The sequence below is a fragment of the Aphelocoma coerulescens genome, chromosome 8, assembly GCF_041296385.1.
Source record: "Aphelocoma coerulescens isolate FSJ_1873_10779 chromosome 8, UR_Acoe_1.0, whole genome shotgun sequence".
NCBI lineage: Eukaryota > Metazoa > Chordata > Aves > Passeriformes > Corvidae > Aphelocoma > Aphelocoma coerulescens.
Genome location: NC_091022.1, coordinates 27711445 through 27738844, shown reverse-complemented (window position 1 = coordinate 27738844; position 27400 = coordinate 27711445). Strand labels below are relative to the sequence as shown.

At 40.2% G+C, this 27400-nt stretch overlaps 1 protein-coding gene across 3 annotated transcripts in view; it reads left to right on the top strand.

Moving 5' to 3' along the window:
• SLC1A7 (solute carrier family 1 member 7) overlaps positions 1–27400 on the top strand; it is a 50689-nt gene that overhangs the window by 13017 nt on the left and 10272 nt on the right. For 2 of the 3 annotated variants that reach the window (XM_069023438.1, XM_069023437.1), the window contains exons 3-7: positions 4003–4218; positions 15470–15512; positions 16295–16514; positions 19605–19704; positions 20991–21224. In XM_069023438.1, coding sequence (XP_068879539.1) covers positions 4003–4218; positions 15470–15512; positions 16295–16514; positions 19605–19704; positions 20991–21224 — 813 coding nt within the window. The remainder of the gene's footprint in view (positions 1–4002; positions 4219–15469; positions 15513–16294; positions 16515–19604; positions 19705–20990; positions 21225–27400) is intronic. The other variant, XM_069023439.1, reaches the window with a different exon arrangement.

The window sequence follows — 27400 nt, the reverse complement described above, 5'->3', positions numbered from 1 at the left end:
TTTCCCTTTCTGGGGATATAGGGCTTGATCTTGAGACAGGACAAAAAATGTGCTTTTACCAGAAAGCAACAGAAAAACCTAGACAACTGCAGAGAAGATAGAAAGTTCTATTTTTATTTGTAACTAAAATACCTAATGTTTATCTGTGACAGCCAGAACAAGCCTAGAGGTGCTCAAAAGGGTTTAGCTACTTGTTTGCATGGGCATAATTAGATTTCCAAGATATTGGAAAGAATTCCCTTCTTTACATCAAAAATTCTATATTAGTTTTGGGGGTTTTACACAGATTTCCTTCAAAGCAGACATGAAACTTAGTACTTGATTCTTTGGTTTGTACAATTACAAATACTTTAAACAATGTAGAAACTGACTTTACCTTTTTAATTAGTCACATATAATTCCTAAAATTGAAGATGTCTTCCCCTTCCCTTTAGGCTTGACAGGTCTTTTTCTATACAAGCTAAGAAATGGTCTCTGAACATTAAATTACAATTTGAGGGATTTTTTTTTCCCAGACTGATTAAAGGAGTGAGATGCACAGTAGTTATTTAGAAAAGCTGCAGATTGTATTTTATTGTCTTAATCCTGTTTTGTCCATTTGGCTATCATTAAAACATGTTATGGAAACTACACATGAATCATATGTGTGGGAGCTACTTAGCTGCACAGTATCTCAAAGGATTTTAATCTATGAATCAAGTATCTGCCCTCTTATTTCAAGGCCAACCAGATTCTGAGGTTTGACAAGAATTAAAGGTACACTGTTTTCCATTCCAGTGTGTTTCATGAGAGTCTAGTAGTGGAAGCCATGGGAATAGCTTTGTTCTGGCTTAGAAGAATCTTGGGAAACTCTTAAGGAAGTTTTTAAGTAGCCAAGAATGTCTGATGGAAATTAGACTTAAAGGGAAGCCCTGAGCATGACACAGTGATCTTAGTTTAAATTAGCTGGAAGCTTATTCCTCCTGGCCTCCCTGTTCCCTAGGAAGTAAGAAGAGTACTTTTCCTTGTCATCCTTTGGCTACATTGTGTGAATGTTAGAACTCTAGAGATCAACAGTAAAAAGCTCCTGTGATGTATTGTGTATTACTTGCTTTGTACAATAACTGTGATAACCAATATGTCTATTAATCTTTGTGTCTTTTGTCCTGTTCCTTCTGACATCAAACATATGCAGTGAAACAAAAAATAGTGAATGAGTGATTACTGTCTTGTTCTAGTTGCAGGCATTTCTTTCTGAAATGATTCTGAGCTATTGCCTAAAATGACATGACCAATTAAAACTCCCCAGTCTTTGGAGAACTGGTTCCAGTGGTCCCTTCCTAAAACTGAGCACTGCAGGCCATGGAGAACACAGGGCTTTATCTGAGCCCAGACCTCTGTTCATGCTTCTGTCACATCACAGTTACCCCACTGCACCTTCATAATTAATTACTTTTGAGGACTTTCTTATCACAGCATGAACTGAGCATGACTTTATCTGGTGATAGGATAATCTCATTACAGATGATGATCTTTAGTTAATGAATATCCCCAAGACATAGAAATCTCATTATTAGCCCCCTCAGGATTTGCCACCTATGAGCCAAGGTGAGATTAGATTCCAGGTGAACAGCATCCTCCCAAATCCTAAGGCTCTGCATCCTAAGGCTGAGGTAACAACCCTAAAGTCACCTGAACCACTGGACATATTTAATTAGGATTTTTTTCCCTAAGTGCTTTGGGAAATACTTCTCAGGTGAGTGGTCAAGACAAGTCCTCATCCCTCTGTTGTTCTGTAGAACAAACACGGCACAGAGGCATCAAGGACAACAGGAACAGTGTGGCTTCACCTCACTGGCAGTGGCTCCAGGGCAGTACCAGGGAGGGAAGGGAAGTGACCTCTCTGTCTCCTTGGTAGTGCCCTATCCATCTCCTTTGCAGTGCCCTCTCCAAGGAATTGCTCTGCCCACAAGTTACAGCTCTGCTGCTCAACAGTCAGGCCTTCACACCACTGGTATCATTGCCGTGCATATATAAAAACCCCTGAAAATTGTTACCATGAAAAACATCCAGCTAGTTAAAAATCAACCTGATTTTAATTGTTCTTTCTTTTTTTTCCTCCCCCTTGGGAATGTGGGGGTGGAACAGTGCTGTAGTCTAGTACAATACAGGTATCCACTCTGCAGCAATGAGCTGTCAAACTGGCTCAATGCTCTGTGGAACCTCAGCCTGAGAGAAGAGTTCAGTCCTAGAAATCTGATAGCAACATAGGGTTTTTTTTTAACAGAAAACTGCCACATTAATTTGAGATAAAAGTATTTATCTTAACTGTTTTATAAAAAATATGTTTTAGAATATCTACTCTTCTGCATGGACTCATCCAAGGGAAATGTCAAGAAACAAAGTAGCATTCCTGCTACTGTTTTTTCAGTATGCAGGGCTGTGTTTTTACACAGTGCTTTGCACACACACAGAAAGGTGGGATTTTTATCAAATCCAATGATAAATAAGAGCAAAGAACAATGGTTATATGAGTGAGTTACTGAGATGCTCATTTTCTAAATTATCCAAACTCCAGTACAGCCTTGCTCCTATAGTGTTAACAAAACCCTGCTAGATGAGAGATTGGCAATGCAGAAAAGCAATACATTTTCTTAATTAATCTAGTGGATAGCAGGAACCTGAACACTAAATCCACCCATTTGATTTCATTAAATCTACTATAAAGGTTAAGCTGCACTTTAGCATTGGCTCTAGACAACCTCTCTCAGCAGAGTGAGGTTAAGGAGATCTCTTTCAAGGAGATGCAGCTTAGAAAATGTTTATGAGAACAGGCCTGATAAACAGGTCTGTTTTGATGACAAAGCTGGACACACCAAATAGTAAATGTGGTATTTTATCAGGTACTTTTCCTGAGATGCATGCTTTGGAGAGTTCACAGAGAATTATCCAAAGTTAAATCTCAGTTTAAAGTCCTGAACAACACTGCTGTCAGTGGAAAGCCAAATATCAGACTCGGGTCGCTTGGAAACTGCATCAGGGTCTATGTCAGAGCAGCCTGAAGCAACTTCAGGAGCCAAAGAGTGCCATGTCTTATTTGGCTGTTAAAGAGGGTCAGTGGGAGCTAGATCTCATGGTAGAGAGTTGTATGGCTTGGCACTGGGAAACTGTACAAGCAAGAGCACTGTCCATGCTCTGGCAGTGCTGGACAGGGAGCTGAAGAGGAAAGATCCTGATGGGTCCCTTCCAACTCAGCATATTCTATGATTGTATTACTCTATTATTCTCTGATTCTATGAAAAGGCTGAAGTGATCACAGCATGTTCTTTGCTCCCAACTGGGCAGCCACACTTCCCATGGAGGTGTTTCCTCTGCATCCCATCCACTGTCTTCACAGACTGGAAGCACACTGAATTACAGTCTGCTCCCAATATGCCCCCTGGTAAAGCAAAAATATATTGTGCTTTAAATTGATTTAGAAAAGAAAAAAAGTTACTCTTTTAGGTAAAGAAAGGAATATGTGACAAAATTGCCCCTTAGTGGTTTTAATTTCAAAATTGTGTCCCTATTTCACACAAGAAGGGGTGAGGGGGTTGATTAGATTTTCTTCAGAGGCCCATTCAAACCTGAATTATTCTACTATTCTGTAAATTATGTGTAGAGTTTCATACACAGAGTTTTAATGACTATTGCCACTGCTCCTGTGAACTGGGCCATCACATTTGTAACTTGTGTTAAACTGTCACTGGAATTTCAGGGAAGACTCAGTAGGATTCAGTCGCCACATGTGCAGCCTGAGCTTGCAAGTTCTTTCCAGTAACCAGGATTTGACCTGGCAATTGGAAAACACCTCTTCAGACACAGAGACTATAGCTTTAGTGTTACTGGCAAGCTTATAAAAACACTGACATGTAGAACGAGCTGTAAGAGAAGCAGGCAGACTGAAATAATTCAGAAATTAGGCCTACAGCTGCCTTAACATAATGCAAAAGATACAATTTTTGTTGTGTTTTCTTCCCACAGCTTGATGTCTGGGCTTGCAGCCCTGGATGCCAAGACTTCCAGTCGCTTGGGAATCATAACTGTCACTTACTACCTGTGGACAACGTTTGTGGCTGTGATTGTGGGAATAATTATGGTCTCCATTATCCACCCTGGTGGAGCAGCACAGAAGGAGAGCACTGAGGAGGGTGGAAAGCCCATCATGAGCTCTGCAGATGCACTGCTGGACTTAATCCGGTAATGACATTCATTCTTTCTGCTTTCTGAACGCAGCATTTTGTACAGAACTGTGTGAGGAACTGTGGCCTGAGCCTAAGCTCTGAATCTAAGGATATATGTTGTGTTTAAATTGAGAAAAAAGTAAATTTCAGAAGATGATTTTCAAGTTATCAGATGTTTATACTGACAGTTTCTAGTAAAATTTAAATGAATGGCCACCAACTAACAACAATGGAGCAGGTCTTTTATACCCCACAGAATTCCATGTAGCCTGTGGACCTCACCATCAAATCCATTATTAAGGTCAAGGGAGTATTAAAATGTGATGTTAATTTAAATAAGGGTATATGGTTGAAATAGGCAAAACCTTAAATAAAGGGATGAAATACACATTCTTCAGAAAATAATTCTTAAAAGTGCTGTTAGTACAGTTCATACCAATTTGCAGATAAACGACACAGTTAGAAAGACCAATATGGTGTATTTTTTATTCTGCTTTATGGCTTTTCCTTATTTGTTTTACTTTGTTTGGCAAAAGACACAGCTGTTCTTTTAGAGCAGCATTAGGGCACTGCTGGAATTTGATAGCCTTGCCTGAAATCCCTCTCTGTCCCAGCATTTCAGGTGCTAGTGGGATTAGTTTCTTGACTGAACATATTCTGTGCCTCGGATTTATTTTGCTCAAGCAGAAAGACCAAGTTTTGCCTTTGCTTGGTAGTTCCTCAAGTTGCTGATCTCATACTACATCAGGCAAGGGCTTTCAGGCCAAATGTGTGTCTGTACCACAAAGAATTCTCTTTGGAGTTCAACTTACTGAAATCAAAAACATTGCACAGTTTGTCTTTCAAAAACCCAAATTCCTGACCCTGACAGCATGTCAGCACACAAAGTACTTCAATTAGGCTTATTTGGACTTGAAATCAGAAGGAACTGGGAGAAGAAGCTTACAAAAAATCTTTTTTTTCTCCTCCATGTTGTGTTTAGCCAGGTCACCTGTATTTCATCAATGTCTTTGTGAGAATGGGCCAAATTATTTTAGTCATGGAGCAGCAGCAGAGAACACTCTCTTTTGTAGCTTTTCACAAAACCACCGTCTTCATGTGCATTGGGAAGATACTCATCTGTATCCCCCCAGTGACTTTGCCATGATGGATGGATGTGCAGTGGAATTCCCATATCCATTTGTGACATCAGGTCAAGTCACATTATTCTGTTTCTGCTGCACAAAGGACTGTAATTCCTACACCAAGAATGAATTACAGGAGCTTTGAATCCCTTAGTATGACAGAGTAGCATAAGAAGTAAAAGAGAATCTAAGAAAAATATGACCTTAATGATTGTCTTCATAGTGGCAGGGTTTGGAAACCATTTCTACCGTGCTGAGCTGCTTCTAAGGCCTCAGTCTTAGACAAGTAAAGGCACAGTGGGACATGGGATGCAGTGTTACACCCAAACTGACCTTACAGCTCTTGTCTGGGAAGGGTCTCCCTCACCACAGGTTCCCATCCCTTTTCTTACAGAAGCCTAGGTGCCTTTAGAGGCTCAGAGTAAGCTTGTCATGGAGATGAGTCAGATGGAAAGTAATTTGGGGTTTTAAAATAGAAATTCAGTTCTGTACTATTGTGTTTGCATAAAACGACAGAATGTGTGACTGGAAGCCAAGATCTGAGTTACAATCTCATCTCTTCACCTCTGTCTGGCTACTCCCTGTACACCAGGGGTGTCGTGGTGAGGTTTGGGAACACTTTATTCCACTGAGCCTCACTGCAGGTAAAAAAACATGTCCTGAACTAAACATCTGCAAGTATCTTCTATAATTTCACTTTCCACAAATATTTACCAGAACAAGTCATAATAGCTTGTGTGCACATTTCAGGTATTCAAGTTCCCAAACAGCCACGTGCTTCTAGTCTGCAAAACCTTACATTCTTCACTGGTTTGGGCAGGTGTCAACAATGACAAGATCAACAAGCCCCTGTCATTACCAAAGGTTAAAAAGAGAGAATAAATCTCAGTCTCCTTTTGCTGTGCTAAGCAGCAGCCACAGCTGCAATCTTTCTACCCCAAGAGCACAAATGGATGGGTTTTATTCCTCTGCTACAGAAATAACCGCACTTACTAAATAAATAAATAAATAATAACAACAAAACTGTGGGGAATGGGCTTTCAGTCTAAAGCAAACACTACGGGTGAAATTCTGGCTCTGCTGCAGTCAGTTGCAAGACTCTTAAATATCTGTGTGGAAGTCTGGATTAAATGAAATGATGTACCCGCTGGTTTGAGCTAGCAAAGCTGATCCTTTAGCTCAATGATAAATCACTTCCATTCACAGCTGGAGACCATCTTTTTCGGCCCAGATTGGCTTATCTTCTCAATTCATTAATTTCCTCTCCATTTATCAATTGCATATGTGCCCAGAAGTTTACACAGGAAACATCTGGTATTCTGCAAATGAAGAATGCTAAATGTACAAGTGGAAAGATGATATATGTGACATTATTGTCAGGTTTATTTTGAAAGCATGAATTTTGGCATGGGGATACATGTACTCATCCTCATTGATTTCAGATTTGAAGCCACTTTGAAATGATGAAAAAGATTATTATTTCTTGTGATGTTATATATGACATTGTCAAGTCTAGAATCTTTGGCAGGAAGGATGTTGGTAGAAATTGAATGTCTTGAATTTTTGTGTGAGGTTTTTGCTTTTAGAAGTGGTTTTAATTAGAAATTAAAGAACATACTGAATCAGCAAGAAATTAAACCAAAAACTATTGCAGACCCATGTGGTTATTCTAAACACTTGTAATGCTAATCAATAACCCCATTATTATTATTATTATTATTATTATTATTATTATTATTATTATTATTATTATTATTATTATTTTGCATTATTTTGTAGATGGGGTTTCCCCTGTGTATTTGTCTGTTATGAAAAAAAAAAAACAACCAACCAACCAAAAAACCCCAAACAGCAATGACTTGATGAGAAGATAACAGTGACACTGTGCTGCATAATTCTGAAATGGCTCTAAACCTCACATCAGCCAGGAAATCCATAATCTCATCAACATTCTGAATTGCATGCCTCAAAAATTGCATCCACAGTGCAAACTTTTTTTTTTTTTTTTTTTTTTGGCCAGTCTAAACAGCAGTACTTGAAAGAATTCCTTTCTAAAGAGAACCCCAGGAGATTGGGGACAAGAATGTTCTGCTACCTGTGGAAGATGCCCATTTAATCAGGTGGTTCCTGTGCAGGAACCTCCCCTTGCATAACCTACCCTTCTCTGTTGGATCTGGACTAAGGACAAGTTCAGGAGGCAGCTGTGAGTCTGAAGCTGTGCAGGAGATGCTGTTCTGAAGATGCTTCTCTCTTTAGCCACCACTTTATTGCTGCATTGAGAGAAATGTACAAAGATGCCCTCATTTTACTCAAGGTTTCTGCTGCAAGCACTGCAAGGCCTATGAAAGTATATTTTCTTCCATTTAAAGCTCTATATAATCCTCAGGCTAAGGATAATGTTGTCTTTAAGCACCTGGTGCTTTATGAGTTTTTATGGATTCATTCTCATGCTGTGCAATATTTCTGTGAGGTAGGCAAGGACCGTTTTTCTTTCTTACAGCTAGAGAACCAAAACACATGGAAAAGAAATTACCTCACTGGGGGTTGTTCAGAAAATTCTGTAGGGCCAGAAACATATTCCCAGCTCATACAAGACCTGGTAGGGTTCTTGTTCTAGGAAAGTGGCTTTGGAGTACCTTAACAGCAAGAGCAATGAATCAATGAACACCTTTGCCTTCTTCTTCCTGTGGGAATTACTGAAATTAACTTTATACTTTGTCCCCAAAAATAAGACTGACATTTTAGTAGCCTGTTATGAGTTAAGAAATTAAGAAAGGCAAGATACCATTTTTTTTAAGTAATTCAAATTTTGAGTGCTTTATTCAAAAGGACAGAAGGGACATATTTACAGGAATAGTGTTCAGTTTAAAATATTAGGTTTGTTTAATTTTGTAGCCTAAGCACCTGACTAGGAGAATAGAAAATGCCTATAATTTGGGGACAAACATTTGCAAAACTAGTTTTGTGAGCCAGGACCACACTTTTGACATTAGCAGTTAATATTTCCACTACATCTGTTACCTTTGATTTAGAAGGGGAAATTCTGCTGCGACTGAAATCATGCCACCTGCATTTGTCACAAAGGGAAACGAAATTTGGCTTATGAGATAAAACAAACAAGCCAACACCATAAACATTCACATGAGGAAACAAGTCCCAGCCAAACTGGGTTTCCCCTCCTGTTTTATATCAGCCTGACTGCAGATCTGGGCACCAGCAGGGTCCATATACATTGTTAGTTTTTCTCAGGCCTAGCAAGACAGCGTAGCATCATAAACTTACTCAGCTCAAAGCCCCAAATAAACCTATTCAGTGAATGCAGACAGGATCAAATTACACCTTGACCCATGACAAATAAATTTGTACATTTCTGAAGTTTACTGGAAGGAGAAATCAGAGCATTTTACCACTGACTATTCAGGATTGCATCCAATTTAATAGCAGGTACCCAGAAAAGCCATTTGACTTAACGAAGAGAGGCTTTATTTTTATACCATTAAGAGTTAGAAGAGGATTTATGTTTTCATGGGAATCCTGAGCACTCTTTAAAATCACTTCCTTTCCCTTTTTTCAAGCTAAGGTCTACATTCTATATTATTGAAATTGTGTTTCTTGAAAATAGGGCAGGAAAAAAACAGTAGCTATTGTAGTTCGGAAAAAGTCCAGGCTGTGCAGAATCAGAAATCACATCTTTAAAAGTTTACAACTGAAGCCTGAATTGTATGTAGACACAGTAAGATATTTAAGGGTGCATTAAATGATCCATTATGATGCACTAAACTATGAAAGAACTTTTAAAAATAACTATGCTGTACATCAATGTGTCTTTTAAGCCAAAAGCCACTGCATACTATGATGGAAATATTTATCTGTTCCCTATGGCAAAGTACCATTTTTACTCATTTCAGATTGCCAGTGTTCTTTTATCTCACAAATCAACTTGGTACCAGAACTGTTCTGCACTGGAACCAGGTCTTCACTTCTGGTTATTTTTTAAGAGTTCAATCTTCACAGGAGCCCTAACCTTAAGTATTTACAAAGGACTCTGAAGCCTCTAAATGTGTGGTCCCTATTTGGCACAAAAGGAATGCAACATGGAAAAAAGATAATTCTGTGATGAAAACCACCCCGAGGAGATGGACTACATAGCAAATTCTGCTCTCTGGTCAGGAGGCCTTAGTCACAGAGGGGGAGGTGCACAGGGGCCAGGAATTAAAACTGCACTAGGAAAGCTTCGAACTTGCAGGGGAATATGTTGTCCACCTTCCTGACAAGTGGTCTGGACATCTTCCATAGACATACACTTTTTATGGAATAACCTGCCTTGCTGGAACCACAGTGCAAATACGTTGGGCCTGTCATGTTACCTTTGATATAATTCAGCCTTTTCAAGATGCTTAAAGCTGAGATGTACTTACTTGTGCTTCCACTCTCAGAAAGCTATAGCCCTGTTAGGGCTGTGTCAGGACCTTTTCTTTCAGAGGAAGCAGGGTAAGAAAGTTCAGATCCCTTACTGGAACTGAAACACCATGCAGCCCTCAGGACAGATAAAAAGTCCACATTTGACAAAATGATTCCACAATATGGGTTCTGCACTGATCTTTGAAAAATGTTAAGCAAGACAAAATAACTTAGACCCGATTAGTGATTTTTGCATTCTCTAAGTACTTTTTATCCCAATAATGAGGATTTTAGGGCCTCATTAATTCCGTAAAAGCCTTCTTTGGTAGTTTCAGCAGGAGGTAGTATGATTGGTACTGAGTAATGAGATGAGGCACTGGAGGTGACTACTGATGTGCAAGATGGTTTCTCACGTGGCCCCTGCTATAGGTTGTTTGTTTGGTCTTCCTGGGATAAGTTTTGCCTTTGCTTTCACCTGTGCAAACCCTGCTGGAGCCCCTTGACACCAGCAGGAAGATATTTCAAATGTATGGCTAAGGACAGGATTTGTTGCTCATATGTAACAGTAGTGAGGAGCCTACACAGCTGATGATGAATTCATGCAGAGGACATAAAAAGTGAACAAATTCTTGAGATTAAGGTAATGTCACTGAGAATGACCTCAGCCTATAGTAAATAGGAGCTACGGTGCTGTTCATTCTTGGAAAAACTTGGAAACTTTACAGTTCTCGTGTCAAGCTTTTCAGGCTCTGTTTTTGCTGTCTGTACCCTTGTCATATAGAGTGACAGGGTAAGGTCTCAAACCCTTAAATATTAGAATCCTGTCAAATTCCCAGCCTTAAAACAATGTTCTTGCAAGCTCAGCTACGCTAGCTCAAATTTGAGAGCAGAGTGTCCAAAGCTGCTTTATGCCTAGTGCAAATATAGGCCAATAAATATTATGAGGACACATATGTAGCAAAACCCCCAGTCTGGTGGCTTTAATTCCACAGCGTGGGAGACTGCAGCCAGACTGTCTGGTGTGGCAGGGATTAGGTGCTGATAACATCAAAGTCTGAGAGCAAAACCAGATTGGGGCTGCAGAGCACAGAGTGTGCCAGAGGGAAGGGGTGTTCTGAGTCAAGGAAACAACATCTGCCGTACCTGCGGCTGTCCCGCACTAGAGCCGCTGGCCTCATTTCTGACTGAGAGGATCTGCAAAAGCTGAATGGTTTGAGTTAATGATGCTGTAGTCAGGACTCAGGATGAGTATTTCAGATATTCAGTAGCCTTACTGAAACCAGAATCTGGCCTGTTATTTCTAACAGAAGTTATCCAGGAGATGTCAAACGAGCTGTCCCAGTAGCTGCAGGCTCATGCTCTCTGGACAGTTCAGTTACCAGCATCACAGTGACACAGTTTAACAGTGCTGCTCTTTGTGTCACTACTGTGGTTCTCAGAGCCAACCACCTTCTGAAGAGACAAGAGGGCTCCCACATCCTGGGGGCAGAACGGCTTCCTAACACAATTCAGCTTCCTAAAGCAGCTGAAATTAGGGGAGAAAAAATCAACTCTGTTAATTCATAGGTCAGTTGCTGGGAGACAATGGGGAAGGGAAGAGGACCTTCCACTTTTGGCAAGATGCTAATTTGTCCTAAGGGGAAGCTGCACCCTCACACCTGCTGCTCAGACCAGGTGCTGCCTGTACTTGATACAAATCTTTAGGATTTTCTCAAAATCCATGACTACCAAATTACAGAACACATGTTGCCATAGTTGTCTTGAATTACATATACCTACATGTTCCTAACTCAATACATCTGAATCCTCTTATCCCATGCAGAATTAGGGAAGGGCTCCAAAATTTGCTTGTAGAATGCAGCAGCCTGTGCATTACAGCAGGCCATAGTCAAAGATGGTGATTAGTAGGTCACTTGTGTGTAGGTGCTGTTGTCACAGCAAATGCAGGCCAGGCCCGCTGTGCCAGCTGGGGCTCAGTAGCTCAGGTCTGTTCGAAAGTTCATCGAGCTGATATTGAAGTTTTGTGCACATTCACCCTTTTAGCCTCAGCTGAATACTCCTGCTCTATCTGGCAGAGTTCCTGAGGCAGAAGATGCTCTGGGAAACATTATTCCTCAGAGCAGGCAGTATTTAGTGTTAATTTTTTATGTAACAAAGAAAGCCTATGTCTCAATTTCTGTTTTACAACTATATCCTTGTCTCAGACATAAATTTATCTATGTTTTAAACCAGACTCAGTCACTGTTATGCAGTAGATTTATTTCCCTACTCTTTTGTGAAATTATTTCTGCTAGGAATGCTGAACTGTGCCACTGAGGTTAGAGACAATATTGCTTGTGCTAGAGAAATGAATCCCAGATCACGTTAAGTTTCCTGTACTATTATTTTGTAACCTGTGTCTTGCAAGCAATCTGAAAGCAATGCTGAAACTTGAGAAGTATTTTATCTGCTTGGCTCTCTTAACTGAACAAACACAACAGTATTTATAGGTGCTGACAGCAATGATGAGCTCAGTTTGAATCACTGCTTCGTAAGTGCTGGCAGTGTCTTTAATTCAGTGTACATCAGTGATAAACACAGGGCCTGTTCTGAGTAGAGACACAGCCTTGCTTTATGCTCCTGGCACCAGATCCATGTGGGTACATCTGGATCTCATCCACAGCTGCAGTAAAGCTCATAGAGATCCACAGGGGCCAATCTGGGTGCTTGGAACAGAGGTGGGCAGAGATGGACAGGCTACAACACCCTGCCATTAATTTTGTTGTATACTTGGGCAAAAGCACGTGTCTGGATTTTGAGCCAGACTGAAGCTCCCTCTCCATAGCATTCCCCAGGGCTCAGGCTTGGTGGGCAGGAGGTCCACAGGGGGCCTGCCCCAAGGCACCTGTGAGGATCCAGCCAGCCCTCCCCATCCCAGTTCCGTACTAAAAAGTCAAATCCTCTCACTTCAGTCTCTTGTTCTGAACCACTCCCAGGAGATCCTTGCTTTATAAACATCCAGCTCATGGCTGGAAATATCAATGTGTAGCAGAACATACCCCTCAAGCAAGAAGTGTTTCTGAAAGAGGCCTGACAGAACCCAGAAACCCTCCCAGTCACCTCCCATCTCTAGCAGTTTGATTCTTTCTTCTCATTATTTGTTTTTAGTCCATTAAAGTTCTCATCCACCAATTGCTCTCTTAAATGTTTTTAATTAACAAAAGTTAATTTTGGCTAATACTGGATTTTCTCAATCCAAGTAAACCAGCTTAAAATAAAAAATAAGCCGAGGCTCTGGCAAACACATTCAGGTCAGCCTTTCACCGGATAAATTGTGTAACTTTGGTAAGGCTAGTCTCAAAGACTGGATCACAGTGCATAATATATTAAAAAATATTGGGAGAATTCCAGTATCTAGTATTAAGTGGGTAGTTGTAATTCCTGCAGGATAAAGAATGATAAAGAAACAAAATGCTTTAATCCTCTACAAATTTGTCTAATATTTAATCTAGCTACTAACCATATGATATTTCCTTTCTCGAGCAGTCTTAATTGTTCTTAATTCTACTAATTAGGACTGTGAGGGAGAAAGTGGAAACCATCAGCAATTTAAAAAGCTGTGTAAAGCCACAGCTCATACGTGAGGTGCATATTCAGAGCTGTGCTGGAATCTCCATGTGGATCTATGCTTTCAGAATAGTTCCCATTCACACAGCAGGTCAGAGCACAACTGAGTACTCCTGTAAGCACCTTTCAGCCCAGCATCTCAAATCACAAAACAAAGACAATTTAATATTAATGAAGCCTTTAACAACCTGGAAGCAGAATTCCCTTATGAGGCATAATAAAGCAGTAACCATCTTTACTCTCCAGTGCTTCCCCCTCCTATAAACATCCTCTCCATCTTCCCAGGCCCAGCTCCATCCAGCTGTTCCTCAGTTAGTTCCCCATGTCAGCCAAGCCCCAGGGCTCAGGCAGAAAGTTGTGCCTGCACCTGATAGGGGAAGGATGCACAGCTGTCTCTTGTCTGTGTCTTGCTTTGGCTACACATTTGACATTTGAACCAGAGCATCAGCAGCTTTGTGGACGGTTTGCAGAGACAACCTGATGCCTTTATGAGACTAGCCTGCTCTCAAGCAGCAGGCCAACAAACCCCTCTCATGTTCAGTCTTCAATTTCAATCATTACACAGTACTACTATCACTTAATTAAAATTTTTCTCACATAGTTCTCTCTAAAAACTGTAATTAATTACCTCTTTGTAGCAATTTCTCTCTGTGCTTGAGGCTATTGATGCAGAATCTACCTCATACTTTTAAGTGTGACCATCATGTCATATTATGATCACTTCAAATAGAAAAAAAATCGTGTTTTCTAAGCCAGTGCTGCACAGTGACTCCCTCAGCAGCAAGTATATGCTGCTGCAGAGAGGAAAGCAGCTCTGACAATGTCTCCATTCAGCATGCAGTTAACTGTCCATGCACACAGCAATTCTCTTTCAAATGAGAATAGGCTTTTCACATGTATTTAAGTGTTAACCTGTCTTGGGGTTTAAGCAGGACTTTGAATTAAAAGTCATTTTGTTGGAGAATTCAGGAGTTTCTCTTTGCATAAATATATGTATATGAAAGGAGATAATTGGGTCATAGACTCTCACTGTCTTCTGCCCCAAGGTTCAGAAGCTTAGGGTTGAAAATAAATCACTCTTGAAAATGATCCTATTCGAATCACCACACAAATCTTGATTCCCAAATGCTGCATAGAAATGTATGACTTTTTAGCTATTTTTTCCCAGTAATACTATGATTCCTCTTTGAAGCCTGTAGAGGGTGTGCTCTCCATTTCAAATTAGGATTGAATGTCTTTCTGCAAAGCAGTATCTAGCTCAAACTGAAGCTATAAATTAGCTCCAGGTATAATTGTGTGAAATGTTACAAACTGAGATACACAGCAAGTCAAAAAAGGTGACAAAAAGAGTCCCTTTTGGAATTAAAAATCTATTGGTTTCCCTGCAATCTCAGTGTTTGGTCATTGTCTTCCTCTGTAGCTCAGCTGTGAGCAAAGATGAAGCAGTTGGCTTCATTCAGGTTCTTGTTCTGAAGCCTCAGAACTGTATCAAAATAAAATTTAGCACAGACCGTACAGCTCTAACCTCAACTCTTTTAATCAGGAATGAGATCCTCTTTTTGGAAAGCAAATTGTTCTTGACCAAACCACTGCAAAGTCGACATCACTTGCAATTGTAGTGATGAAAATATATCGGGGGTACTACAGTTTATGAATTAGCACAGGGTATTTAGAAGTCCCACAGTAGATTACAGCACCCAGGGGTCTCAGGAATACATCCCTGACTGTCTTGAACAGCTCATTATCTAAGTAGGGAAGACAAAATATGGAATAAAAGAACATTCATCCCCTCAGTCAAAAGATGGGGAAGGGAATCACAGCAATTATGTCGCCCCAGTCACAACGTGGAGTCTGTGGCAGAGCCAAAATCTGCAGCCAGAGCTCCTGGGTCTCACCTCAGGTGTTTGGAAGCAAGTCCCAAAACTTCAGTTCCGAGGAGCTGTCTCTCTGTTGTGCTGTGCTCAGCCAGGCACAGCTGTATGGCAGAGTGGGAGAGAGTGGCATCCTCTGCACCTGCCCACCCCTTGCTCTCCAGGAGGGCATAGAACTGATTTTTATCATGGGAGACCCAACACACAGTAAAAAGAAGTTGGTTTCAGTTCCATAGAAATTATTCTTCTATTTGTTCATTTTTAGGAACATGTTTCCAGCCAATCTTGTTGAGGCCACATTCAAGCAGGTAAGTGGCTATGTTCCTTTTACTGATGAAAGACATAAGCCAGCATTATGTGAAACATGTTTCTTTGTAAAACACAACCCAGATAAAGACATGGCATATGACTTCAGACACTGTTAGCACCTTCAGCATTTAGGAATTAATGAGTCCCATTCCATTAGCCTCAGCAGCCATGGTATCTGAAGACAAAACAGAGATAAAGTGCTCTCTAGTGTGACTAGAGAATAGATATGCACTCCTGTGTCAGCTCCACATCCACCTGAGGAGAGTTGGAATATGCTTAAGAGCACCCTACAACACCACACAAAGGAAGAACAGAATACCATTTTCAGTTAAAGCAACAAAATAATGTATTGGGGAAGAATCTAATTACTCATTTTGGAATTTGGCAAGAAAAGCTCACCTAAAAGTTCTGAGTGAGCAAGAGGCATGGCTGTATTTATTTCACCCGGGGGAATATTTCATGGGAACCTCTCAAAGAGAAGGGCACTCAGAACCTCTAGGGAGTAATTTCTAATTATGTCTTACAGGAAAGTAGCTCTGTCAGGAGGCAAAGTGTTTGCTGCACCAGGGTCTGATTATAGGAAACTCTGGTTTTGTTATGCTTTTCAAAAAATTCAACTGTTTTTACAGATTTTAGCAGACAGGGACAGGAGTGTTCATTCTCTTTTTCATGCCTCTCCCTTCAACATGCAGCATTGTTGAAACAGAGCACTTAGGAGGTCTCATTAAACTATTAATTCCTGCTGGGAGATTGTAATAAAAACTACTTCATTTTCTTTCAGTATCGCACCAGGAGTATTCCCATCATTAAATCTAACAAAGCATCATCTGAAAGCACTACTCGTCGCATTATAATATATGGAGTCCAGGATGAGAATGGATCCAATGTCCAGAATTTTGCCTTGGATATCACTCCCCCTCCTGAAGTGATTTACAAATCAGAGCCAGGCACTAGTGATGGCATGAATGTACTTGGGATTGTGATATTCTCTGCTACGATGGGTAGGTTTCAGACATGTTTGGTTTGTAATAATCCAAGTGTCCATTTAAGAGAAAAGGATTGGGGTTGGGTTGCTTGGTTTCTTGATTCAGCTTTTTAAACTGCTTCTATCTAAACTTTGTGGGGGAAAAGGCAAGACTGTTACAGAGCTGTTCTCCCACCCTTTTGAAGATAAATTTTCAAAATCCTTGATGACTTTTTTTCCATGGAGTTGTGTTTTCTGTGCATTCACTTACAATCTTTTTCATATTTTTTTTGTCAATTATTTTGAGCTTTATTTAGGAACCATTTTTTGCTGCCTGTAAGACACACTAACACAGTGTGCTCAGAGGAGGGAGGTATCACCACCAGATCAGATCCATGGCCCCTCTACAAGTATTCCAACCCATATTGTTTTATGAGCTTTAGATCTGTGGATCTTCCTTCTTTGATTGAAACTTCTTGATTTTATTTTTCTATCCTGCAATGAAGATAGTTATATACCACCTAGTAGCTTGTCTGGCTTATTTATTTATTCTGTCTGGCTTATTTATTTAGTTTAACTTGCTGGAGGAACTCATTGGTGCCATGTGTGTTATATTATGTTTGTGGATTTGTGGATTTGAAAGAAGAAATTTAAACAAACATTTCCTAGTTAATCATAAAGTTCTGATGATTTTTATAAGAAAATGCTGATCAAATTTTCCTTATGTTAATTTATTCTTGGAAGTTAATCTGGTCAGCAAAAGTAGTTCCATAAAACATCTTTGTATTTATTATATTATGGTTCATACCAGCACAAAGGGTCAAGATTCAAACCTGGAATTAATGGATTTGTCTCTGTTTTATTAGTTTCTCCAGTGAGTGGTATTCCATGTACAACCCTGCTGGAAACTGGCTCTCTCCTAGTTTGTAGTATTTTACAGTCCATTTCCAAAGTACAATGTCACTGCAAACACTATTCCAGTCAAAATGTACTGGATATGAATGAATTAATTACATGTACTTATTAGGACCAAGGGCAATTTTCTGCTTCTGAGAACAGAAGATCATTAATTGTCTTCCCAGAACTGAATGTATGACTTTTACCAAGCCCCTCAGACTTGCTGGCCTGGGGCTCAGGAGGTGGAAACTGAGAGCTGATTTCTTCCTGGCTGATGTACAGAAAACAGTACCAGGACTGTCACCCACAGCGTGGCTGCTGGGTCACCTATGGCTGTATCAGCCACAAACAAACCTGAGACACCAAACCCTCAATAACTGTCATCACCAGGGACTATTTCAGGCTTTTGTTTTGAACAAAGGATGCAGCCAAGCATTTATCACTGTCTTCAGCCTTCTGTACCACCCTGCCGCCCCCCAAAATGGAAGCACTGAAACAGAAGACATATGGCCTCAAACCCTATGAAAGAAGAGCAGCCTTCCAAAGTTTTTATTTATTAAAATTGTAGAGGCATTGGTGCTTTGCAACAGTTTTGCTGAGCTTTATTTGCTCAAAGGTCTTTCTACATCAGAGAAAAACAGCAGTAGGGTGGGTATGAGTTATTACAGGTTCCTTAATGCCCATCAACACCATAATGGCATAAAGGAACAATAATTAAATTTAGATTTGAGCTAATTGTCTTTCCATGAAGCAGGAGGTGAATTGCTTAGTATGCTCAGTCCAGGAATACATCCTGGGTGTCAACGACTGGACTTCTTTGCCAGGCATGCATTAGAATGGGCAATATTGGACAGGCAGAGTGTAAAGCCTTCGTGCTGGCTCAGCTGGGAGTAGCTACGCTGCCTCTCCTCACAGTGTGCAGGAGTTTCTGCTAGAGATGGTGACAGTGGCAAAGAACTTGAGACATTGGACCTTTTTTTCTTAGAGGAGCACAAATTATTTATTCATTACAAGGAAAATGTTTGCATCAAAATGGACCTTGGTACATCAGGGCTGCAAACCGGAGGCCCCAGTCCTGCCCACTCCCCTGTCTGTCCCCACCAACACACACATGTCTAGGTAGGACAGTGTTTTAAGGAGAAAGTTGCAGTTGTTCCTGCAAAATTAAAAAGAAGAGATTTCATCTTTTTGGAATTATGCAGATTTAGAAGACAAGACTCTTGTGAAACAGCCACTGACCAGGCTAGAAGAGCTGAACTATAGTTAATGTCCGATTACCAAAGATGAGCAACATGCTTAATGAAAGTGTTGTCTTCTGACCTAAAGTTATGACTTAGATGAGTATTAACAGGCTCAAAAACTGACATCTTGAGTGCACTGCTATTGTGAAATCCCTGGATAAGGCAGCTAAAAGCCTCCCTCCCTGCCCCAGCAGGGGATTGGCCCTGGAAGTGGTGCTGCCTGAGACGTGGCTCCGAGCTGTGGGCTCCAAGGGACAGAGCCCAGGCTCCTGTTAAAAGCAAGGACACTGCACATCCAGAGCAAGTGGCAGCATATATCCCACTGCCAGGCCCTGCTTCCCCAGACAGCTCCCCTCAAAGGCAAACTCCCTGGGTACAGCCAGTATTTGAAGTGCTTCCTTGAGCAATTGACTCAATCACTTATAATCCTTTCAGGGAGGATAATTAGCTATAGGAAAATGTCATCTATTCATATGCATTAATGGAAACTAACACTGTCTGGAGAATATATGGTTAGATGACACATCCCAGAGCTGTATTCATTTCCTTTCTGAGCAATGGGGGCACATAAATGGGTTTTATTTGCTTTCTTCTTTACTGGTTAGTCTTTATAGCAATTTGGCCTTTCTCCCCATGAAACTGCATGTCCTTACCTTCCCCAAAACTGCAAAGCTTGACTGATTATAAAGGTTAATTATTATCATGTAGACAGGAAGCTACTAAAAATATGACAGAGACTTCATTACTAACTCCCCATTACCAGAACAAACCTCAAAACCTGGCTTTGCCTTCCAAGTTCTCGTGGGTGTTGCCTGGTTGTAGGCAGAAACAGTTTCCTTCACTAGAAAATTATTCTCAGTTTGTCTTCCTTGGATCACTCAGAGCAGGTAAATCCCTCCCAGGGCTCTATGACAGATGGTTAAGGGAGGGAAAGCACTGGGGCTGTGTGTGAAGACCTGAGAAACTGAACCTGAATGCTTTGATTGCAGGTATAATGTTGGGAAGAATGGGGAACAGTGGCATCCCTTTGGTCAGCTTTTGCCAGTGTTTGAATGAATCTGTCATGAAGATAGTGGCAGTCGCTGTTTGGTAAGTAAATGTTTTAGTAAGAAAATCAATATTTTTTTTAAAAGAGTAAGAACATTTCAACAGAAGAAAATGCACAGAAATCTCACAAATTTATTTCCAGGGAAATAAACGAGGGTGAACAACTCTTAGTTTTGCAGGGCATCAGCATTTGAGGATGCACACACATCTGTCCCTGGTCTGTACTACCCTGTTGACAGGGACACCCTCTGTGTTGTTAATCCCAAATAACAGAACATGGTATAGCTGGGTGGGGTGTGCTGAATGCCTTAAGTGCACTACTAATCCCTGGGCATGCCAAGAGGGATTAGAGCCACCCATACCACACAAGGGAGAAGCACGATGGGATGCTCTAGCTGGTACTTCCATCACTTCTAGCACTGCTGCAGACCCAGCCAGACCTGCCAACACATCTGCCCAGAGGAACAGCAGGTGGCTGCCAACAAGAACCATCAGCTTAGCACCTTCTCTCCACTTCAGAATGTCCCTCACTGTGGCTCAGCCTGACAAGGGGCAGGGAACCACTACCAGCCTCTCTTTCCAGCTATGTGGTCCAATCTGACTGAGTTGGGTCAGGGAATGATTGCTTGGTCGGATACCAAAGGAGGTCGTTTATTTCTGGAAAAATGAGGAAGTTGTGTAGAGTCTCTGGAGGTGGCACAGCTGCAAGTGGAAGATGGCTGGATACCCCCAGATTTTCTAACTTTTTTAAAATCTAAAGCTTTTTGGCATCCATGGCTTTGTATGTAGCTGTGCACAGAAGCACAACTGTTTTGATAAAGCACCTGTCCAGAGTGGATTCAGAAACTAACAATTCTTCGGCCTATTTATCTGCCCCAAATCAAACCCCCAGGCAGTCCAAGAGCATGTCTAATGTATGTTGGTGTTTCTCCTCTGTCTTCCAAAGGCAACATAAACGTTTACTTAAGAGCTTCCAATGAAAATCCATGAACAGTTACATGAGCACAAACACATGAGAGGAGTTTAAGATTTATTCCCCCTTTTCCCAGTAATTTACCTGCCTGAAGCTAAAAAGTCAGAGCTGCCTTCAGAACCAAAACATTTTAAAGTCGTTCCTTGCCAGCACCATAACCTCAGCCATGCTGAGGGGGACCCTGCAGAAAAAACTGTTCAGCCCAGTGCTCTGGGCACCCTCCTCTCGTGTGGAAACAGAACAGCCAAACGCAGACAGTGCTGTTACTGCACTGCCTCTGGAAGGATCTGCCAGTTCTTACTGTGTGATGGGAGGGAGCTGTCTCCTAATAATGACTGTCTTTCTTTTTGCTCAGGTATTTTCCATTTGGAATTGTGTTCCTAATAGCTGGCAAAATCCTAGAAATGGATGACCCCTCGGCCATTGGGAAGAAGCTGGGTTTCTATGCCATTACGGTGGTGTGTGGCCTGGTGGTGCACGGGCTGTTTATTCTGCCAATGATGTACTTCTTCATCACCAAGAAGAATCCCATTGTCTTCATCAGAGGGATCCTTCAAGCCTTGCTCATTGCTCTGGCCACATCCTCCAGGTATTACAGAGTTTCTAGACAGATCCAATAAAATATTTGCTAGATCCTTACTACAGCTACCTCTTGGGAAGATCACACTATTGCTGTAGTGGAGCAGATATTTCTGTATCTGAACAATGGTCTCTGTCCAATTCACTGGTATAAATTTAAAAAATATGTGTCTCAACATTTGGAAGTTATGTGGGAGCCATTGGACAATGATTTTGTCACATTGTTTTCCCTTGGTTTAAAAAATATTGGACAAACCATTTTTTTTTTGGTAGAGGACTAGAAAGGAAATAAGTTCTTTTTCCATATTAAAAATATTGTGTTTTTACAAAGTTAATGTATATGAGGGACATGCAGTTTGTCCAGACTTCATTTTTGGTATTAGTGGGGAACCTCTTATTTCAGTCATGTGGAAACATTTTATCCTTTCTACTCATCTTAGTCTTTGTCTCTTGGTACATTAAGAAAAGACTGTGGTTGCAAGCTATTGTCCAGCGGTGGGAAAGTATTTAACTGTTCTGCTCACGGAATAATATTTTTTGCACCCTTTTTAGGGAAGATGTACAATGAGTTTTAACCATAGCTGAACAAAGGTACGGTGAAAATTGGAACCAGCTTGTGAACTGGCTAGGAAAATGACTCCCAACATGGATTAAATGGTGCATGAGTTATGCTTGAAAGAAAGTTGTGCTGGAATTGCCTTGCGTGGAGCAAAGAGAAGAATGACAATTAAAATCACATTTCTGTGTAGCCAATATGACAACACATTTTCATGGCATCTGTGGCTGAAGGAATGTAGAGGAGTAAAAGAAAGGGGAGGAGGGAATTATTATTTCAGTACAGAAGGTATTGCATTTCCACTGTTACATTTTACAAGGTGTTTTCATGTATAATAGTTTGCTCCAAAATGACCTATAAAGAGCAGCATACTGAGAAATACAAAAGCAAGAAAAATTACATGGTGGGTGGTGTTTAAACTCTAATTACGCTTAAATAATTAAGGAAAGCTTTTTCATTAGAACATTAAAAGTTTGTAGCTTGAGATGTCACCACATCCCCAGATTCAAGTAAGATGAGAATTTTGCACTCAGAGATGTTAATGTTGGAAAGGCTCATCAGGCTCACATTTGACACACTTGACTATCTGCCCTGCTTCTCTAGGAATTCTCTTTCTGAAGAATTCTATTGCTGACACAGTTTTTTAATCTGTGCCGTTCCATTCATTCCCCTTTTTTTCTAGAAAGAGATAACTTTTACTAAAAATCCAATCTGAATATTTCTCTTTTTAGAAAAAAAAAATATTTTGGTCCTTGTTTTATCTTTAGCATCTATAGAACTTTCATCAGGGAAGGTTTCATAAAGACTTAAAAGCCTAGCACATATTTCACCATTTCAAAACATTACTTTTCTTAATTTTTCATATTTTCTTCAGCATTGCATTTTGGGTTTATCACCACTTTAAGAGTCCTTTACTGATCTGGAAACTGATGAGAGAGAGGTGTCTGTCTCTGCTGAGCCTCTTTAAGGGAAACCAATCCTTATTTGAGGTTTTCTTCAGCCCCATTTCCTTACCCCAAGCTGATGTGGGAGTGCCTGTCAACAGTGGGGAATACACACAGAATTCAGCTTTCTCTTAAACCTGTGCTGACTTTGACTCTCCTGGGCTCTGACTCCCAGTTAAGAGCCTGCCTCTGGGGATATCAAGTGCTTTGAGACAGAACTTTCTCCCTTCAGCTGTGCAAGGAATAATTATTTATAGGCCCAGAGAGGGTGTAGTTTGGGAACAGAGCTCTGGCACCAGCTGGCAGCTCAGTCTGTCACCAGAACCACCAGCAGGACTTGCTACCAGATTTAGTATCTTTATTGAGGGAAGCTAAAGTACCACCAAATTTAAGGTGAGTCTGGAGGAAAGGCTCTGAACATACAGATTTGGGCCTTGGACATTTTTGGATTTAGTTGTTTGTCCCTCCTTAAGAGTATGTATATTTTGCAAATCCAACACAGGCCCAACATGGTTTCCAATGTTTTTCTGCTCAAATAGCAGTGTCTTCTCTAGAAATAGCTGAACTTTTCACCTTTGTTACAGTGAGAGGAATGGATACTGCACATAACTGAGCTGTTGCCAAAAGAACATGCACAAATAATTGGGGCTGGACAGCAGAGCTGCCTCTCCTGACAGTCAACACATCTGTATTTGGTTAAATAAGACTTGCCACGGGGGCATTATATAACACTTGTCATGTGGGTATTGGATTTTCAGATCATCCTAGAGAAGAATAAAGAGTTGATTTTAAGAATACTGATGTGTTTCTTGGAGAGTTTTCTGTGTTGGTTCAGGTCTACATCTAAAGATAGAAAGAAAACCACAGGTCAGTGTGCTGATACTCATTGCAGATAGTCTGCACCTGTGGAAAGCTTGTTTGTAAAGCTGGAGATCAAACTACAGGAAGCAAAAACAATACCATTTACAAAACCCAAGAATGTAACACAGGGAAATCTGAAAGCCACTAAGCAGCCATTGATGGAAATTATTTTACTGAATCTCAACATTATTTCTGCTTGTTTCCCTCTAGTGAAAGGTTTTGCACCCCATTCTCAGTCCCCTTATATTTCTCCAGAAATCCCAATCACAGCATTATTTGGTTTGCACAGCCATCAGTGGAGAGGCAGGGGCAGATAAGCAGATCTTTTTCCTTTGGTGCATCATTTAGGACACAATGAAGGTGCACAGGTCCTCCTTCCTGCATCACTGAGGGTGGGCATGTGCTGCCTTTGCCCACCCTGCTCCGGGGTGTCCAGGCTGCACAGATGGGGGGATTCCTGACTCTGCTTTCTTCCCCCCACACTGCCCCTGATCTTGTCACCTCTTACCACACTGAAAAAGCAGAATTTGGCCTGCAGGCAAAATTCTTCATGATTTTAGCTTTCCTCATTCTAATGGCAAGAGGGAATTTTGGTTTTCTAGGTCATCTTTCCATATCATTAATGAATTAAAGCAGCATCTTTTCAGTGGTACATCCCGTCAAAAGAAGCAATTTTCATCTTCTCTGAAGATGAATTATAAACCATGAGTTTTTCAAGGTTTTTGCTGCTTATGAAACACTAAGATCTTGGCTATTGCACAGTGTAAATTAAAGGCAGATTTAGACAGGGGAGATGAGATCAGTTTGCTGATTTTTTTGGAGCAAATATCAAAATGCATTTGAATGATAAGATAAACAGAGCAGGCTGAACAGCTGTTCTTCCACAGTGACTGGCTGTCTTTGTGGCTCTCACTAGTAAAAGCTTGGCCTTGGCCAGCATTAGCTTATGCTCAGTCTCTGCTGCTGCAGCATTTTATCCCAAAATTGAGATAAGACTCTGAAAATGTATTTTTAATTGTCAGAGTTAATGCTGGGAGAAGATACCTCTCAGCTGAAAGCCTTGGGTCAGTTTTTAAAAGACTTAACAGATTAAAATCAGTGCTTTAGAGTATTTTTTCCTCCTAATAAATATTAAATGTCAGGCTTTAATGTTACTGCTCCACTGTCTAACACTAGATAAAAGTAGCTTTCAAGAAAAAAAACTTCACCTAATTCAACCTGAAAGACAAACTAGACAAATCATTTATTTGATAATGTTTTTTATAATATTGAAATTATATATTAATATTACTCCAAAATTACTCCTGAGAGTCACCAACAGCCAAAGCCTTGAATATGACATATTTTTCTGGTATGTGCCATATGATACATTATGAGTAAAAATGAACCATCATTGAACAAGACAACCTCTCCTAGGATACTCCACATAACTTCTGTCATCTGTATTCAGGAAAAGTTCATTTATATGAAAAAGGTGCTGAAAAGGTAATCAGGGATGTAAAGTAGCCTGTGCTAAGAAAGTAGAGGAATTCAAGACCTGGAAATTTGCTTCCTTTCAATATCTTGCATGTTTTTCATCATCAGTGCACTTACTTTCTGCCTGTTTTCTTTTTTATTTTATATTTAACAAACAACATATTTAACAAACAACAAATCCAATCTGTTATGTGCCTTAGAAATTTTACTTCAGTCAGCATAAATTTCAAATGAAAGACACACCTGACCCTGTGAGATAGTGCACAAGTTTAAAAGTTGAATTCTTGCAAAAACAGTATTACAAAATCTATTTACAACAATGGAAATAGAGGGGGATTTTGCTGGTTGTGCCATTGGTATTAAGAGATTGTTTTGCATAATCTTTTTCACATCTCAACCAAACTGGAATATGTCAATCAGTTAAAATTTGCATATTTGACAGCTCAGCTCTCTGCCTTCAGAACAGGCAGACACTTAGGTTTAGTATTCCGGTATGTCAGAGTGTGGGCAACGTGGAAAGGACTTGTAAGATCACCTTTTTGTCCTCTTTTCCCCCCAAAGAAATTAGGCAGGGATTTGTTACAGAAAAGCCAAATGTCTGAGGGAAGATGGTCTTTAAAAACAAGTAACTCTCCAAAACTGAGTAGCTGCAGAAAAGGGAGACAATGAATAATAAGTTAAATAATTGTTTCTTGGCCAAGCTACTAGTCAGAACATCTAGAAATGCTACTGAGTCTGCTTCTAGTTGCAGCTATTCCAGGGCTTTCAGTTCTACATTATTTGTGAGCCACAGCCTCATCCTCTTCTTTTATGAACATTTTATGGTAAACACGACACAGAGAATTTCAGTCATTCACAAATGACTGTGTGAAAAATGACAGACTCGTGCAGCTTGGGGATTATGGGGTTATGCTTTGCTGTGTTTGTTTTTCAAAGTAAATATTGAAATACTAGGACTGCCTGAATTAAAAGTTTAATATACCCCAGTTATGGGAGGTAATCAGATTCCCATTGCTCTCTTGCCTTTCCAGCATATTTACATACTTAGAGAAAGACTTCTGTCTGGATTTTCAGGCAGTGACTGGCAGTTTGTAGTAAATCATTCAGCAGTCAGACTTCATGAAATTATAGAAAAGAGAGATATCATAATGAAAACATAGCCTTGTCTTTTTTCTTTTGTGTTTCCATGGCAGGAAGCTACTTTTCCTTTCCAAACACTTTCCTCGAACAACAGCTTGCACAAATACAAAATGACAACTCCTACTCATGGAAACATTTTGCTTACGTATTCCTGCAAGCTTGGGGTTGTGATTTTAGAGTTTTTGGAATCCCTCTGTGCTTTTATAGGACATTTGCAACAACTGAGAATGAATTTTGCAAATTCTTTCTGATCCAGTGTGTTATCTTCAATTAAGAACAGATAATGGTCATTACAAGGTTTAGGTACTGGAGCCACATTGTGATGTGAGGGTCACAACACAGTGACAGAGCAATCTGACTGCCAAACCAGGGGAAAGACACCTGGATTTCCTGTCTAAGGGCATGTAAATCACATGAGAACAGGACACTGAAGACCACAGTGTCACCATACCAATATTTCCCCTATAACTATCTTTTTTAGAGGTAACTCTGGAATAATTTTGAAGGGAGTTTGCTATATTACATTTAAATAGTCTCAGATACTGAGCAGTGTATTAAAATTGGTATAATAACAAGGAAAATATTTTGCCATTTGTTTTTTTTCTTCAGTGGTGTTACTTATTTTCCATACAAACTGATGTGCCATTAAAAATCCCCCTCACTCACCTGAATGCAGTTTCATTACTCATGACATATCAGTGAATGTGACCACTTGATAAAATGTAGAATGTGTACCAAAAAGCTGATAAAATATACAAATAAACACATTTTGACGTGTGACTATTTTAAAATCTGTGTCTTTTATTGAAAATGAGAAAATTTCTGACCATATAGTATTTCATTAATTGTCTTGGTCAAGGAAAACAAAACTCGGAAATATTTTTTAGGGTATGAAACTGTGAGTTAGAGTTTTGAAAGGATCAATTTAAAATAAATACCTGTCAAATGGTCTTATACCATTTCATTCTATTCCACACACATACGTCTCATTTACATGTATACACATTACTATATGACCTGCAATTATGTGGTTGGTATATGATCACACAAGGGACGTGGGTAGATCTGTCCCAGGAAGAAAATGGGATTTTATATTTGTAAATACAGACATTTTGTCTGCAACTTTTATTTTCAGGCAGCTGTTGAAAAGATCTTTGTCTAACCCCTTGCAGAAATAAAAAATTGTTTACATATGAGGTAGGCCTGGAA